Source organism: Thunnus albacares, chromosome 17 (assembly GCF_914725855.1).
Source record: "Thunnus albacares chromosome 17, fThuAlb1.1, whole genome shotgun sequence".
In the NCBI taxonomy this organism is placed as follows: domain Eukaryota; kingdom Metazoa; phylum Chordata; class Actinopteri; order Scombriformes; family Scombridae; genus Thunnus; species Thunnus albacares.
The window spans coordinates 15657428-15673176 of NC_058122.1; the positions used below are offsets into that span (position 1 = coordinate 15657428).

The following is a 15749-nucleotide window of genomic DNA, read 5'->3' on the forward strand; positions in this document are numbered from 1 at the left end:
GTCCCGACCTCACTCCCTGCGCACTGTTGTTGGTTGGGGGCTACACACCCACTGCCCAAAGGTTGATGTCCAGAAACATCCCGAAAACAGCAAAATAATAAGAAAATACAGGCAGAGGGCAGAGTCTCTGTAGATACATACACCGCCACACACTTCTAGTGGGTCATAAGTGATGATTGAGAGGGATTACTTTTATATGAGTCTATACATTGTTTGTTTTTGTTTTTTTAGGAAAATCCTGCATAGTGTACCTTTAAGCATAAACAGATTGAAAATGAATATTGCCTGCCTCTTAATGAATGGTAGAAGAGTAACTTTAAATTTGACAAAATGAGGCAGAGAGAGAATCACAATGAGTGGCCATGATTGCTTTGCCCAACAGAGAATGATGATCAAATGACTGTAACAGCTTTAGAGCCCTTGCAGTAAATGAGCTGCAAGTAAATTAGCAGCTGGCATTGGAGAGAGCTGTCAAACCCTTATTCTAGTGTGGAAGACACAATGCTCACTTGGCTGGCATGCTGGGGAAGTCATCATCATAAGAGTGTGTGTGTGTGTGTGTGTGTGTGTGGTGTGTGTGTGTGTGTGTGTGTGTGTATGTAAAAAAAGGAGGGAAGGGTGAAGAAATGGTATGTCTGGAAACATAAAGACCTCTGAGTCAACCTAGAATCCCTAACACAGCTAAACGCTTGGCGGATTACTGCTTTATCACACTCAAGCAGACACACTGTGCTGAACATAATCCCACAATTCCTCAGGGAATCAACATCTCAACTGTAAATTAATCCCCAAAATATGGCAGGAGTTTCTTACTCGAGCATGTCCATCCCAAATGACATGGGAAGCGTGTCCAGACAATACAGCGTGTTCATTTTGGTGCGTAAAAACTGCCTTAATCTTGTGCAACTTCACTGGCGGTGGGAAGTGGTTGAGAGGCATGATGATTTGTTTATGGAGGAATCTGTGTTTTGGATGAGCTTTTATGAATTCTAATTCTTTGTAAATTACAGACTGACAAATACTGGCATTAGTTTCCAAGCACGCTCTCAAAATATTGAGTGCAGCTTTAGAGCTGCTGTCACTAGCAGGAAAATAACATCATACAGGTGACTATCAGTAATGAATACAGACTGATCATTTGTAAAACCTTGTGTAGGTTCATTCAGACATGTTGAAATTGTAGTCCAGCCCTGGTTAAGAAAGGTGTCATTTTATGTTTTTGCTTATAATCCGTGCCTTGATGAACAGGGCTGTAACCAGGATTTTAGAAATGCTCCTGAGTCCTAGTCCCCCCAACAGCCCCCTCTGCCCAGACACAAAAAAGAACATCTTTTAATTCAATTACTTCTTGGATATTTCATATTTTGTCATTCAGATGCCTGTACAATTATATTTTCTGTATATTTCATAGGGGCCTACAAACTTTTTTAAAACCTTCCTCACCCTACCAGAAATATAAACTTGTTTTTTTAGGCCTAAAATTTGAATTTGAATTTGAATTTCAGTCTAAAAATAGAATCAACATATAAAATAGCCACAATTTTGTAATTGTGGAACGTAAACTCCTCCCTGGTTGTTAAATACCCACATTACAGAAAATTACAGAGGAAATGTACTCAGTGTCCTCAAAGGTAGCTACAGTCCTGTCGATAGAGCATTAAAATGCTGTTGTTGGATGGCATTTCATATTCCAATTACATTTCTAAGCAGTTTTTCCCTAAGTGCCGCCACAAGTTTGTCTACACACTCTATAGCCACCGACTTTGCCCATTGACACAATAACTTTGTCAAGATGCCCTGTTCAAAACTAACCTCACTTAGCACGATCTCACTCAATACCTTGTATATTAAGTCAATATCGCTGAGCAGAATTTCATATAAAGTGCCAGTGCACATTTTGCAAAATTAGTAATATAGTTGACTGTTGTGGTTTTGGACACTCCCTGATTTAGCTTTTTAACAATAATGTATGTTGCTTATATATTTTAAAGTCAAACACTAACATAAGGACTGACACCAAAACTTCAAGTATTTGTGAATGAACGTGTGAGGGTGTGAACATGAGGTTTGGCGTGTCAGCAGATGATGGCAAGAGATGCCACCTACTGTCCCTGGTGTGCATTTAAACTGACACAGAGAAGGTGGTCAGTCTTAATTTAGCAATGAGCTGCTGAGCTGGGGAGGGTGGGGGGCTTCAACATCCCATCCACCAATCAGAAATAGACACTTGTGCATCAACTGTACCACTTGAGTGACAGCCAACCAGTGCTGCAGAAGAGACCGGTTCAGCTAGTTATGTCATCGTCACTACTATAATAAATGTTGTCTTTTCACATCAAGTTTTTACAATGTTTAGACTGAAATACTCATTTTGAAAAAAAAAGACACACACACAAGGCCCAATGTGTAAAAAACAAAGTACAAACTTTATTATTCTGTCTTTACAAAGGCACAAGCCTCTTTATCCCCAAAACATTTCTCTTAAAAAAACAAAAACAAAATAGCTTCTTGATGACCATATGCACTGACAGGTCTAACAAAAAAAAAAAGGTATAGAGGACAGACAAAAGGAGGGGCAAAGAAGGGAGCGGCAAAATGTGAAGGGAGACAAGAGATATTGACGACAGATAAACAAAGACAGCATAAAAGATTCTGCAAAAGAACAAAGAAGATATGAGGGGCAAACAGGACAAGATATAGGAGGCCTGGACATGGAGGGAAACAGGGATACACAGCTGTGCGGTTTTTACTCATAACCTCAAGAGCTTCAGCTGAGGAGGTGCCCCTTTTTACAAAAGAAAGAGGCCGACTCCAGTATAGTACAGTAAGTGCTTTGTAATCTTGACCCCATTTAATGATCCCCAGACCCACCCCACTCATCTGACGATCTGATATGTCCACGTAACGTATCCTAAACGCACAGAACAGAGTGTAAAACAGATGGAAATATAACAGTTCTGGGCTTCGGCAGAAAAACTATCAAATGCAGATACACAGAGGAAAAAGCAAAAGGCTCTACAAAAAGCAGAGCACGCAAACTATGTTCTCAATATCCAGGAATCCCCTTCCTATACTGATAAGTACTGGGAAAACGTCCCTTGATTTAATTTTACACATGACGCATTTCAGTGCAGCTGACATCAATATTTTTTAAAGGGCAATTCTGTGATGTAAATAATGATAGATGAGTTGTGTTCAGTTGAACACATTATCTGTCCAGCAGTTCTAAGCTCCATCTATGCATTGATGCAGGTGATTCTAATAATAAATTTGTAACTAAACGGAATTTTAAAATAGCAGGGATGTGTCAAAAGCCCTAAATATAACTGTAATCTCTAAATCCACCAGGTTTTACTGTTGAAAGTTACCTGGTATAAAAGAAAATGTGTAAAAATTCAATGGAATGTCAACATTTAATTGTGGAATTTTCTTCCACACATCTGGTAATAGTAGTGCACACAATGGGGGTAAAGAAAAAAAGGTTGCCAATCTACATGTAAATCCAATCAGAGTATTCAGATACATTTTGAATACTTGCATTGGGAGGGGAGGGGGGGGGGGGGTAATAAGGAGCGCTTGAATGTAATTAGTATATCAGCAACCTGTTCATTTTTGAGGCAAACATAATAAAACAAATACTCAAACGGATTAAAAACCATTTTCTAACACACCAAGGGTGTTTTTACGAGCCTGTGTGGGATGGCGCGGTGAAAACCAAAGTGGCCACCAAAAGGCCCAGATCAAGTGTTCAAGTATGTCTCTCAGATCCCAGGGCTGTGTTAAGGCTGGCTTTACAGTGCCTCCCTGCACCCACAGGCTATTAGTAAGGCAAGCTGCTGCCTCTCTCCGTTACATGTCTTAATGTATATCTGTCTGTCATCCAACAGTTTCAGGCAAAAAAAAAACAACAACAACACATTTAATAGTAAGATCTATGCAGGAACATGTAAATAGCATGGTACACTACACATAAAGCGCACAAAGAACAAATGCTGTAAGGAAATGCATAGAGCATGTAGTCTACCCAGTCACCTCCATGGCACATTCAAACAATTTCACTGGGCTTTTTCCTCATATGTGAAGCAAACTCTGCTTTGATAGATGTCCCAACATTTGGACAAGAAACTACACTTTAAGGGCTAAATAAAACAAGCCCTTAAGATTGAGCAAACAAGTGATTGTATGTCAGTCGTATTTATGTGTGAGTGTTGTGCGCACAAACACACACAAGTGTGCCTTAATTTCAAGGCAAAAGTGGTGCTGTTGCAGACTGCCAGAGTCTGGGGCACCTCTAAGCCCTGCTGATTCAAAATGCTAAGAGGGACAAACACATACACACCAGTGAAACTCACTCAAGAGAGCCCACAGATTAGCTTATTTAACAAGCCAGGTGCTTTTATATTCAAGAGGGGAGGATGTCAAGAAATGTCAAAGCACTGATTTTTTTTTTTTTTTTTTTTTTTTTGTCAGGCCATGAGTAAAAAGAAGAACATGCCAAATACATATGTGGGATTACTGGGAACCCAGCCCAGTAAAAAATGGCAACAAACAAACAAATAAACAAACAAAAAAAAAATTGTGTTGTGAACCAGTAAGTGCACTCTCTCCTCCCGTGCTTCGCTTCATTTACTGTGAGCAGTAAATGAAGCGAACAGCTTTTAAATTCCCGTCAATGTGGTGCTTTTTTTTTTTTCTTTTTCTTCCAGTACAATCATTTTAACTTGCTGGCCGAGGGAGCCTTAAAGAAACGAAACACGAAAAAAGTAGACTTCACAAGAGTAAAATAACATATTCTTTCATTCAGAAGCCTAAAAAGGTGGAACTTTGAGACAGTCTTGTTAGCTCACAGTGTCTCTCGAAAAAACAGCTCAGATGGGTCAGGAAGAGAAGGAGGTTAAAAGGATGTTCATCTTAAGTGGAAAATACTCGGTGTTGGGGGTGTGATGACGCCACATTGCTGGGCTCTTCGTTGACTTTGTCTCCTGTTGTCAGTCACGTGGCTTCAGAGCCAAATAAAGAGAAAAGCCCCGGCGGTTAATGGAGATGTTTAGCAGACATTTGAATTTCTAGTATCCAGTTTGACGGAGCATTTATAGGTCAGTCAGTGAAGAAGTCGCTCTAATAACCTTTCTATAGAGTAATGAATAGACATGAGTGTGTGTGTATGTGTGAATGAGACAGCGGGGGGAGGGGGGGCTATAGATAAGCAGAGAAAAGATGCAGAACAGACTGCATGTATGAGTGTCTAAGTGTAAACCTATTCGGGCTGCCTATCACGGTACAACATGTAAGAGTGTGTGTATTAAAAAAAAAAAAAAAAGTCGAGTGCTTCAATCTGTCTACCAGCCCTATTAACGTCCACGGAACAAGAGTGCTGTGGGTTTGTAGCCTCCCGTAGCCCTGGTCTGCTTGGGCCATTTGCATCTGTGTGTGTTTGTGTATAGGTGTATGTAAGTGTACGGCGTGCGTGATGTCAGGGTTGAACTCAGGGCAGTGAACAGTCGTCGGGCCCGTCGCTGTTTGAGGCTGTGTCTGAGCCCGCCGCGTCGGAGAGGACGCGCCCCGAAGTGACGATGACCGCCCTCCGCTGCTCTTCCTCGCCGACGCAACCCTTCCCCTGGGTGCCCTCGATGTGCTGGATTGCCTGGAGAAACAGGACGAGGGAGAGATGAGTGATGTGAGCGACTATAGCACCCTCTAGTGTTCGGATTTAAAAACTTTTTTTTTTCAAAGATCCAAACCAGAATGTTCTTAACCAAAAAAAATGGTGTTTTCACAACCTTTGTAAGCAAATTCTGCTTTTATCTGCCGTTTCTCGGTTTCTTACTTGAACAATGGTGTCCAGGTTCTGTCGAGATGTGGACACTGTATTGATAACTGATGTCTGGCCCATGGTTACCACGGTGACATGATGGGGCTGTGGAGGTTGGACAGGTGCAGGGACAATGACTGTGGCATGGTGTGTAGGCGCAGGGGGGGTAGCCGGGGCCAACACCTGCTAGAAAGGAGCAATTATCACACATTACGCTTATGTCACCACTTCACTGTGCTAAGAAGTGATGTTAGCACACTCAGGTATCATGGTAACAAACTACCATAAATATATAATATAAATACATACAAACATGCTAAAGCAGTGTGTACACACCTACACGGGCACAGATACATATATAACAATGAATTCAACTGGACAGTGTACTGGATATCAACCAGACCAGATGTTAAGATCTCGCACTGACCCAAGTTTTCTCATGTCCCAATGTTTAGGGAAGGGTTTTTTTTTCCTCACTGTGTGCAATTGAGAGGCGTTTATTAAAACTAAGCTTATGGGGAAACCATTTTCCCCTAAAATGGTGCAGCAAGCGGTGCTCAGATTTCTCATGAGTGTGGCACTTAACAGGTGCTCAGGATCTATGTGAGACTGAGTGATATACTCGCCACTTGCCCAAATCTGTCACACCGCTCAACCTGCACATGCATCAAACTCACGATTTAAAATGTGCATTAAAAACCTGCTTGCTCTTCACTCAAGGTCCACTACCTAGGCTTTGACCTGATATTAGTAATGTTCTCACTTATAACATGTCATAACTGTGCAATGTGGTTGAAAACTAAAAAAAACAAACTAGTAATTAAACATTTGTTGACATATTTTGTCAAATTTCCCTATATTGTTTTTGATGGTAGATGCGATGCGTATGTAATTCCTTTATTGAAAAATATCTGTTTCAATAGTTCAGCAAAGTTAAAATGTGGTATTTAAGCAGATAAGAGGCTGTAATGGTATTAAAAGAAAAATGTTTTTTTTAAATTAGGTTTATTCATTTCCCAATATAATTTTGAAAAAATGATTTAATTTTGTCAATTCATAGAGATATTGATTTGAGGTCATATCACTCAACTCTGCTTAGTGAGTCACAAAGTGGCGCATGGCGAATCTAGAGTGTATCAATCATCTTTCACTACCGGTGCCCAGCTGCCACTAGGAGTAAATGGGCAGACGGCTTGCGCTGATTGATTTGGCATCATGTTCAGTTAGGGTCAGCCTCTAGAAACAGGATACTGCGGCTGTCAGGACAGGAGACAGGCACAGCAGAAAGACGTGTGAGCTGCTTATTTAACACATTGTAAATGTGTCTTAGCTGTTGACAGCTCTAACTCTTTGACATCTACAATACACCGTGAGATTAGTCAGGTGTGTGTGTGTGTGTGTGTGTGCGCAACATGCATGGAATTTGGTGCCAGACCAAACAAAGACTAAACAAAACAAAAACATTAAAGCAGACACAAATCTTTAAATGGATTTATTTCCTTGTTCTGCTGTTTGAAATTTATGCCCATGTGTCAACTTTATGTATATATTCAACAAGAAAAAATAAAGTCTAAATTTGACAGCTGCCAAATTGACAAAAGGTCCATCTCCTCAATTTTGTATAGCAGGGGTTTAAAAGAAAAAAAAAGTAAAATTTATCAGCACATGAGCATAATTCTCTAAAGGATTCTGCTGTTTATGTGTGAGTCACACTCCTATGCAAATGTTTCAAACCTGTGGGCTGTGGGCTGGAGTAAGGTCCCTCTCCAGCTGCTTATGCTGCTGCAGACAGACAAGGCTCTGTGTTTGGGCCTGCTGCTCCTGGAGCTGTTGGGCGATCGCCTTCAGTTTCTCTGGGTACAACTGGGCATCCAGGGAACGCATCTGCCACACAGAGTAGGATTTAAAAAGGTGTGAGTCAGCATGTCAAAAAATATCGGGTTTGTCATTTGAAATGGGCAGAAATTGTGTTACATGTCACGGTTGTTGCTCACCTGATCTTCCAGCATCATCCTGACTGAGCGCTCTTTCTCCAGCTGCTGCCTCAGCTCGATCATCTCCCTCCTCAAATCATCAGTCTTCTCCTCCTCCAGGATGTCTGGCGAGCCGATCCCTTCATCCTTCTCCTCTGCACGCCTCCTCTTGGGGGAGGAACCGCTTAACTCCTGGGGAGAGCAAAGAGAAAAGAGGAATAAAATCATGGATTAGGGAATCTGTAGAGAGATGAGCACTGAAATTCATGATACTGTAAGGCAAAAAAAAAAAGCCCAGATTTGTTCGAAGTTTTAGGGCTCTGTATGATGATGCTTTACTTGTATGATTCGTTTGAGCTGACTGTTCTGCTGCAATAGCCGTGTTTTCTCCTGCTCCAAAGTAAAAATGTACTCTGCTGTCTGTTGCAGGATGGCAGCCTGAGGAGAAGAGAAGAAGGTTTTCATTTGAGAGTGAATTCAGACCTTAACGGATACATCTAAGTCATCGTCCAATTCAAACCTCTCTTTGTGACCCACCTTGCTGAGCTTCTCTCCATCGCTGTGTGGGATGAGTGTTTTAAGTGACTGGAATCCAGCATTGATGCTCTGCATACGCCGACGCTCATTGCTATTGGCAATCTCTCTGCGAATTCGCCTCTCTTGGTCCCGGGCTGTTTCTGGGGTCAGAGGAATGTTGGCCAGACTAAGGAAGAAGGGGAGGTAGGGGGCATAACAGTCAGTGGGACAAAAAGACAAAATAAATCACCCTTATATGGTGAGTTTTGCCCTAATCCAATGATAGAAAGAGCACCAAAAATAGAAAAAAAAAGTTAGAACCTAATTTGTTCCTACAAACGACCCATTCAGCAATCACTTCCATTGGACCCATGTAGGCTAACAAGCATTGACAAGATACTAAATTGTAGCTACCACTGTACAGTCACTATGTTCTTTAAAGTTTGACCATGTTATTCAGATGTTGCATCCTCAGATAACCTTACGCAAAATCAATTTGTGGTATCAAATGCTTTGCGTGACTTTTTCTGTGATTAAGACTCTTCATTTGCTTTTTCTACTCCGACTTCTGTTAGTAGAGGGCCGTAACATTCTTGTTTGCAACCGAAGCTGAGTGTATGGCCATAAATACAGCACTCCTGTGAATGCAATCCTGTCTCACTCAAAATGCAACATGTCTTGTGACTTCATCTGTTGACGCTACTGTCATCGGAGATCTTAGTATTTTTGCCAGTGTTTTTAGTACTGTTTGATTTTGAGGGACTGGCTGTCAACAGTTTTATTAGAACTACTTTGCACCAGAGGAAAATGTAATTAAAATTGTTTACTGTAATGTCTGCGGATTGTCCACAATAACCAGGACAGGGCGTTGTTTCTTGAGACACAAATTGCTGTTGAGTTTCCAGTTACGTCACTGTAATGGGATGGCAGCAGAATTTTGCATGTGAAAACCTTAGTACATAAAACTAAGGGTAAGCAGGAAAATCTTTCTATTTAATTACACATCATCCACAAACAGCGGAATGGACCTAAAAATGCAAAGTACATCACCAATTTTTTAACACATATTGAGCGTGCATTAGTCTTTTAAGTCCATGACTAACTATTCATGTGTGGATTAAAACAATTACTAAAATATTTAACCCTAAAGCAAAAATTTAAGTCCATGTTGGCCTGCATTCACCCTGAAGCCTTGTGCAAACACAGAATGGGGCTACAAGATTGTTCCTCTGCCATTTCTTAACAGGTGTTTAAGTATCACACTCATATGTACAATATGATTTAGTAATGATTTAGATTTTTAATGAGTGATAATGTTTCCTCCTGATAAAGCAGTGTTGACATTTCACAACACACACATGCGTAAAAAAAGGTATCTTTTCAGTAGCACCATTGCCGGTAACTCCAGTAGACTTTTTCTGAGATGTAATTGAAGCAGCACCCAGACTGTAAATATTGCCATCCTGAAATTGTAGAGAAAATCCACTGCAAGCCACCTGCTGTAATTCAGTTGAGGGGAAATTCTAACCGAACTTCCTCTAACAACCTCTGTATCGAGCTCAGTATCTCTGGGACCCTCTCTAGCCAAGCTCTTATCTGTACTGACTCAGCTGCCTCAGTGCAAACACTGGGAACAATTGTGCAGACACAGATGAGAAAAGTTGTGTGTATGCGTGTGTGTGCGCACATTGCGGTGGCACATCCAGCAAACACATCCACTGCCAAAACATGACCAACTGGGCCTGGACTTCACCATATGACACAAACACAAACCAGTACAGAGGAGCAGTATGTGTGCTAGTCAAAGCATAGAACAGGAGTTGCAAGTGCAAGGCAACTGAGTGAAGCTGAAATGATTAGTTGATTAATCTGTTAGCTGATCTGCAGTAAATCATCACCAACTATTGTTATAACCAATTAATTGTCAATTTAATTAAAATTTTAAGCAAAAAAAAAAAAAGCCAAACATTGATGGGTACAGCTTCTGTATGGTGAGAATTTGCTGCTTCACTTCTCTTGCGTCATGGTAAATTGAAGATATTTGGGTTTTGAATTACTGGTCGCATAAGAGAAGATATTTGAAGACATCATCTGGACTCTAGCTAACAGTGATGGACATGTTTCACGAGAGCTGGGCAATATATCGATATTATATCATGATATGAGACTAGATATCGTCTTAGATTTTGGTTATCATAATATCGTGATGTGGCATAAGTGTTCTTTTCCTGGTTTTAAAGGCTGCATTACAGTAAAGTGATGTAATTTTCTGAACTTTCCACACTATTCTAGCTGTTCTATTATGTGCCTTTACCCACTTAGTCATTATATCCACATTACTGATGATTATTTAGCAAAAATCATTGTGCAAATATTCTGTGAAATCACCAATATTCATCTCAACAATATTGTCGCAATATCGATATCGAGGTATTCAGTCACAAATATCATATTTGATTTTGTCTATATGGCCCAGCCCTACATTTCACTATTTTCTGAAATGTTATAGACCAAATTATTAATCGGCAGATTCATTGACAATTGAAATAATCACTGGTTGCAGCCCTGAAAACTGTTGGGTGGATTTCTTTCTTATTAACAAAGGGTATTAATTATTAGAATATTTTTATTTTATATTATTACAAGTTTTTATGTCGTAAACTATTTATTATATGATGACATGGTCTCATGATTACTTGATAAAAGAGTAACACTTTTTGTTACACAGGCCATTGCTTTTAAGTTTAAATAAGCGCATGAAGTCAATCTGAGTTAGTTGGGGGGGGTATATTTCCTCATTTCTGTAGGAATGAAAATAAAAAACGCTTAGACGATCTAAAAAAAAACATATTAAAAAAGGACTACATTTCCCAGCTTGCCCGTCTCAGTGTCAGCAGCAGCAAACAGCAGCTGCAGATCCCTCCGCCTCCGTCTTCAAACAGGGCTGCGGACGTATCGACGGGCCTTCCGCGACATACACACCCCCTTATTAATAACGCCACTTATAATTTTTCTGCCTCCTCGCGAACGCCAAGTGTCCCTTTTACTGACACACCGTATGACGTGTGACTCCTCTAAACAGTCGCAATAAGCACCCCTCGTCCTCACAGACGCTAGCACCACCACAACCACCACCACCGTGCTCCAAGCAGACTTTTCGTATCCTCCGCCATTACAACAATGCGGCAGGCAGCATGGCAGAGGTGCGGGATGAAAAGACGCAGTGGAGGCGACTCCACGGCGCGAACAAGATACGCAGAAACGCCAGTTAAACTATCGCCACGTCGAGTGTGGCCAATTTTGACAACAGTTGTACATTTTCACGATGGGAGTGAAGGAGAACAGGGCGCCATAAACAGGAAACAAACGCCAGACCCCCTCATCGCTTTTAGTACAAGCCACAAGCATGGCCGCACTACCCACAATAACTTCGGATCGCTCTGAGCGAAATCTGCAGCCCTCGCGGTGTGTGCGGCAAAACTAGACCCTTTCTCTATATATAACACCCGCACGTATAATCATACCCTTTCTTATGCAAATAACAGCACCTATAGGTGTCACTTGGGGATAATTTGAGGATAAATAGAGCAGTGATGCGCTCTGGAGCGGAGTAGCAGCGTGGTGTGCACGGAACCACGTGCTTTATGTTTGTTAGCCACAAAATGCATCGATTTCGCAGCCAAATGTGTGAAATAACATAACGGGGTGGTTGCTGCGGTCTAAGTCGGAGCCCCCACTTGCCCGGACGCAATATTATTTCAGGCTTTGGTGACAATTAATGCCCGCAGCTCCCTGTGAGCGGGTCGTGTACATAATAACAGATCAGATCGAGCATGTTGCCTCAGCGCCGTCGCTAAGTGCGCGCACTCCAAACAGATGACTTATAATAATACACACAGCATGCAGGGTGAAGCGCGTTTATACACACCTACAAAGACCTCCAATCACTTCTTTCTCCGTTTTCCTGAAATGTTGCAAGGAGGGCACCTTCTGAGCTGGTACCATGAAATACTCCATGCTCGCCTCTCTCCAGTTTGGTTTCCCCCCCCCCCTCCAAAAAAAAAAGCAAAAACAGTCACCGTAGAATAAAAGAAAAATGATGACGTTAGTGAGCAAAAATCCCGTGATCCGACGCGGGTTAAATCCTCAAAGAAGATATGAATCCCTCGTATGTGTAATGTAGTAGTTTGAGGCTGCTGAGAGTTGTAATGTTACTCGACTTCCAGCTGATGGGGTTCCCTCGTTGTGTGTGGCGCTCTACCTCTCTCTCTCTTTCTCTCTCCCTCCCCTTTGCTCTCTCCCTCTGCATGACCGTGTGTGTGTGTGTGTGTGTGTGTGTGTGTGTGTGTGTGTGTGTGTGTGTGTGTGTGTGTGTATGCAGCTGATCGGATGGCTTTCAAGGCGGGAAACAGCTGGTAGGAGTCACTGCACTACCAAAAGCCTCCCTCCGCAGAGACGGGGGGACTGCATGTAAACAAAGGACTATTTAGCGCAGATATACACCGACAGGAAAGCGCGCATATGGAGTTAAATGGGATTAAATGTCTTTAATAGGAATTACAGCAAAGCATTGACAGTTAATTCATAATTAAATGTTCGGTATAGGGTTGATCTAAGGCAATCCACCAATCCTCCAGTCGGTGATTAACATATATATCAATTAAAAATCTTTCCTCTTCATATTAATTGCCTCAGTTTACATGATTACCACTTTTTTTTATACAAAGAGCGCATATAACTTTAACCCACAAACATTTAAAGCACTACTAAAAAAGATGTTAACAACAGGTAATTATATAATCATAGCGCCTGGAGTCAATTTTTATCCTTTTTTCATCGCAATTATCCAAATGTGTGTTGCATCTCGGCAGCTATGACTGATATACAGCTCGGTAATGTAGCGGGACTACTACAGGGGCGGATACTCAACAGCTGCGATAAGCGAACAACAGATCAGCTGACGAGCTGGCAGCAGGGCTGCACAGCAACAGCGCACCGCGGGGAGGACGGACTGCTGCTGCTGACACACAGTACGGCTCAGCGTGGTCACCATTTTGCGTGTAAAAGTGGTAGTTAAGGAGGATATAATTGCAACTGCTGTAAGTGCATGTCACTTTAATACTGTTGGTTAGAGGCTATATGAGGTGAATGCAGCGAAAGCGGATACAAAATGGGAGCTGTACATTTTTTTTTTTTTGCTCTCGCACCCGGAAATGTGAAAAGCACCAAGCGGCACCTTTGTGGAGGCGCCCTGCTGGCGTTTATTAATGAGTCTACGTTACGTGATGCAACTACAAGTTGATAATAACATCCGTGACGCTTATACAGCTGTTTAGATGTGAATGACCTTCACGGATTTGCGAGAAAATCGAACCGTGGCATAGATTTTTAAGAGAAACCAGCTGAAATAAGAGAAATAGATAAATGGACTTTATTAATACAAGTGGGAAATTGATTGGAGATATTGCAAAATGGAAAAATAGGAATTTAAAATAATACATTTCTATGCCTAATTCCTGGAATGACTAATTGGCCATTAGTATTTAAATTGACTGCTATATGTGCAGTTTAGGATTATATTCTAGTTTTATAAGCAGAATTTTTCTTTTCACTGCTTACTTTGTATTAGGTATTAATTATCATTTGATAGATAGAATCTTAATATTAAAGTCTGATAGTATGGTACGAATTATTAAATCAATCAACCGGCCCTAAAAAAGGCAGCTGAAGTACAATCCAGACACTATTGTTTGGCTGAATACTACATGCAATACTGAAACGCATAGGCCCACACAATAACTTGCAAAAAGTATTATTAGTAAACTGAAATGTTTGTATTTCGGCTGTTTTGGTGTTACTGTAACACAATTAATTTGCTCTGTCACTGAACATATCATTTTCCAAGGAGGTCATAACTTCTAAAAACAAATACATGAAATAAAATCCAAATAATGAGCTTTAGGTCTACAGTACAAAATGCTTTGGAGTACATGAGGAAATCTAGATCTTTACAGAATGAAGATTTATTTTAATTTATGAACTGTATGATCTTTAATTTAGAAATATTGACTGGTTGGAAAGTTGTGGTTTTCCACAAAATGGAAATACAGTATATGATTTTACAAATCAATTCTTACTAATGAATCAAATCTCTGAGGGCTCCATGGTTTAATTAATTAAATCTTCTCCCAGGCTGCTTCATGCCCTCTAGTGGTGGCATGTTGGAAAAGGCTTATCATGCACAGAAAAACTCACCCAGCATCAGACAAACTGGGTGGCACAAGGTGAAAAGCTTTTTACCTTTTGTTCTGGTGGTGATGGTGGCTTTATAGGTTGTGGGACTTCTCTTAAAGCTGATACAGAGGCTACTGCTTTACCTCAAAACTGATTCACTTGTGTGGATACCTTTTTAAGAGTCATTTACAGAAGTTGGTGTCTGGATTTGTGATGTGTTGTGATCAGCTGTATGGCAAAATTAACATCATGATGACATACAACAGACTGAACAGTGGTCACATGTGCACCCTCACGTGGCAGAACAGGACTGTAGTTCAGATCTCACTGTGCACCACATCTTTAAATATTAATCTTTAATTCTTCACAAGATAAGAGAGGAGTTTTTTCATTAAGTGAACCAGTTGAACATGATATTTGATCCGAGACAGACATACAGTATACATGCTTCAACAAACATGCATTGTGTAACTAGCTGTAATGTATTTTCTACACTTCTGTCATATATTGCTATCAAAACAACAAGTCACTTAACATTTGTATACTTTGCCTTTGTATTTTGTATAGATATAAAGGTTTAATATTTCAAATCTAACACATTGCCATTTTACACGCAATAGTTTTCCTGAATTGTTCAACCAGTTTGCCTAATCTTTTTTTTTCCAAACACAATCTTGTAACTGTAATCTTATGATGTTGTTATTGTGGGAAATAAATGGAATTAGGACAAGCATCGGAAATCAAAGCAAATTGTTCAGTGATTTAAAAACAGAGGGGGATAAATGGCTGTCTGTTGAAGAGGGCTGAGAGTCGTCACAAGGTCAGAAAGACAATTGCTCGATTGTTTGAGATAGTATCAGATATTTCAAAAAGGCATAAATCTTTATGAGGTAAAGTCATGGTGTTAAGGGCATATGGGGGGGGGGGGGGGGGGGGGGGGGGGTTATGGGGGTCACCACTCCTGCCATTGTTGTTTTTAGTACAAAAATGCCCTTCATGTATGACAAAATGTTGGATTTTTTTCCTCATCTGTTTCATGTATTATTATCTGGTCCAGAGATGTAACAAAAGACAGCAAAGTAGGCATAACAGCAGAAAGCAATTACATTTACTCAAGTACTACAGGCAAGTACAGTTTTGAGATACTACTACTGCTTCAGGAGGAAATATTACACTTACATGGACTATTAGTTATTTTTCAGATAACAATTTTA

At 40.7% G+C, this 15749-nt stretch overlaps 1 protein-coding gene across 2 annotated transcripts; it reads right to left on the bottom strand.

Annotated features, from left to right (window-relative positions):
* Positions 1-2407: 2407 nt before the first annotated feature.
* tfap4 (transcription factor AP-4 (activating enhancer binding protein 4)) lies at positions 2408-12605 on the bottom strand. Of its 2 annotated transcripts, none has more exons than XM_044332041.1 (7): positions 12230-12605; positions 8323-8488; positions 8125-8223; positions 7807-7977; positions 7547-7696; positions 5828-5995; positions 2408-5644 (listed from the first exon to the last, which is right to left on the bottom strand). In XM_044332041.1, the coding sequence occupies exons 1-7, from the start codon at positions 12316-12318 to the stop codon at positions 5486-5488; spliced, it is 1002 nt and encodes a 333-aa protein (XP_044187976.1). In that variant the 5' UTR covers positions 12319-12605; the 3' UTR covers positions 2408-5485. The 2 variants fall into 2 exon arrangements, with proteins under 2 accessions (XP_044187976.1, XP_044187975.1); XM_044332040.1 differs by having other exon boundaries at positions 5828-5998.
* Positions 12606-15749: the final 3144 nt, after the last annotated feature.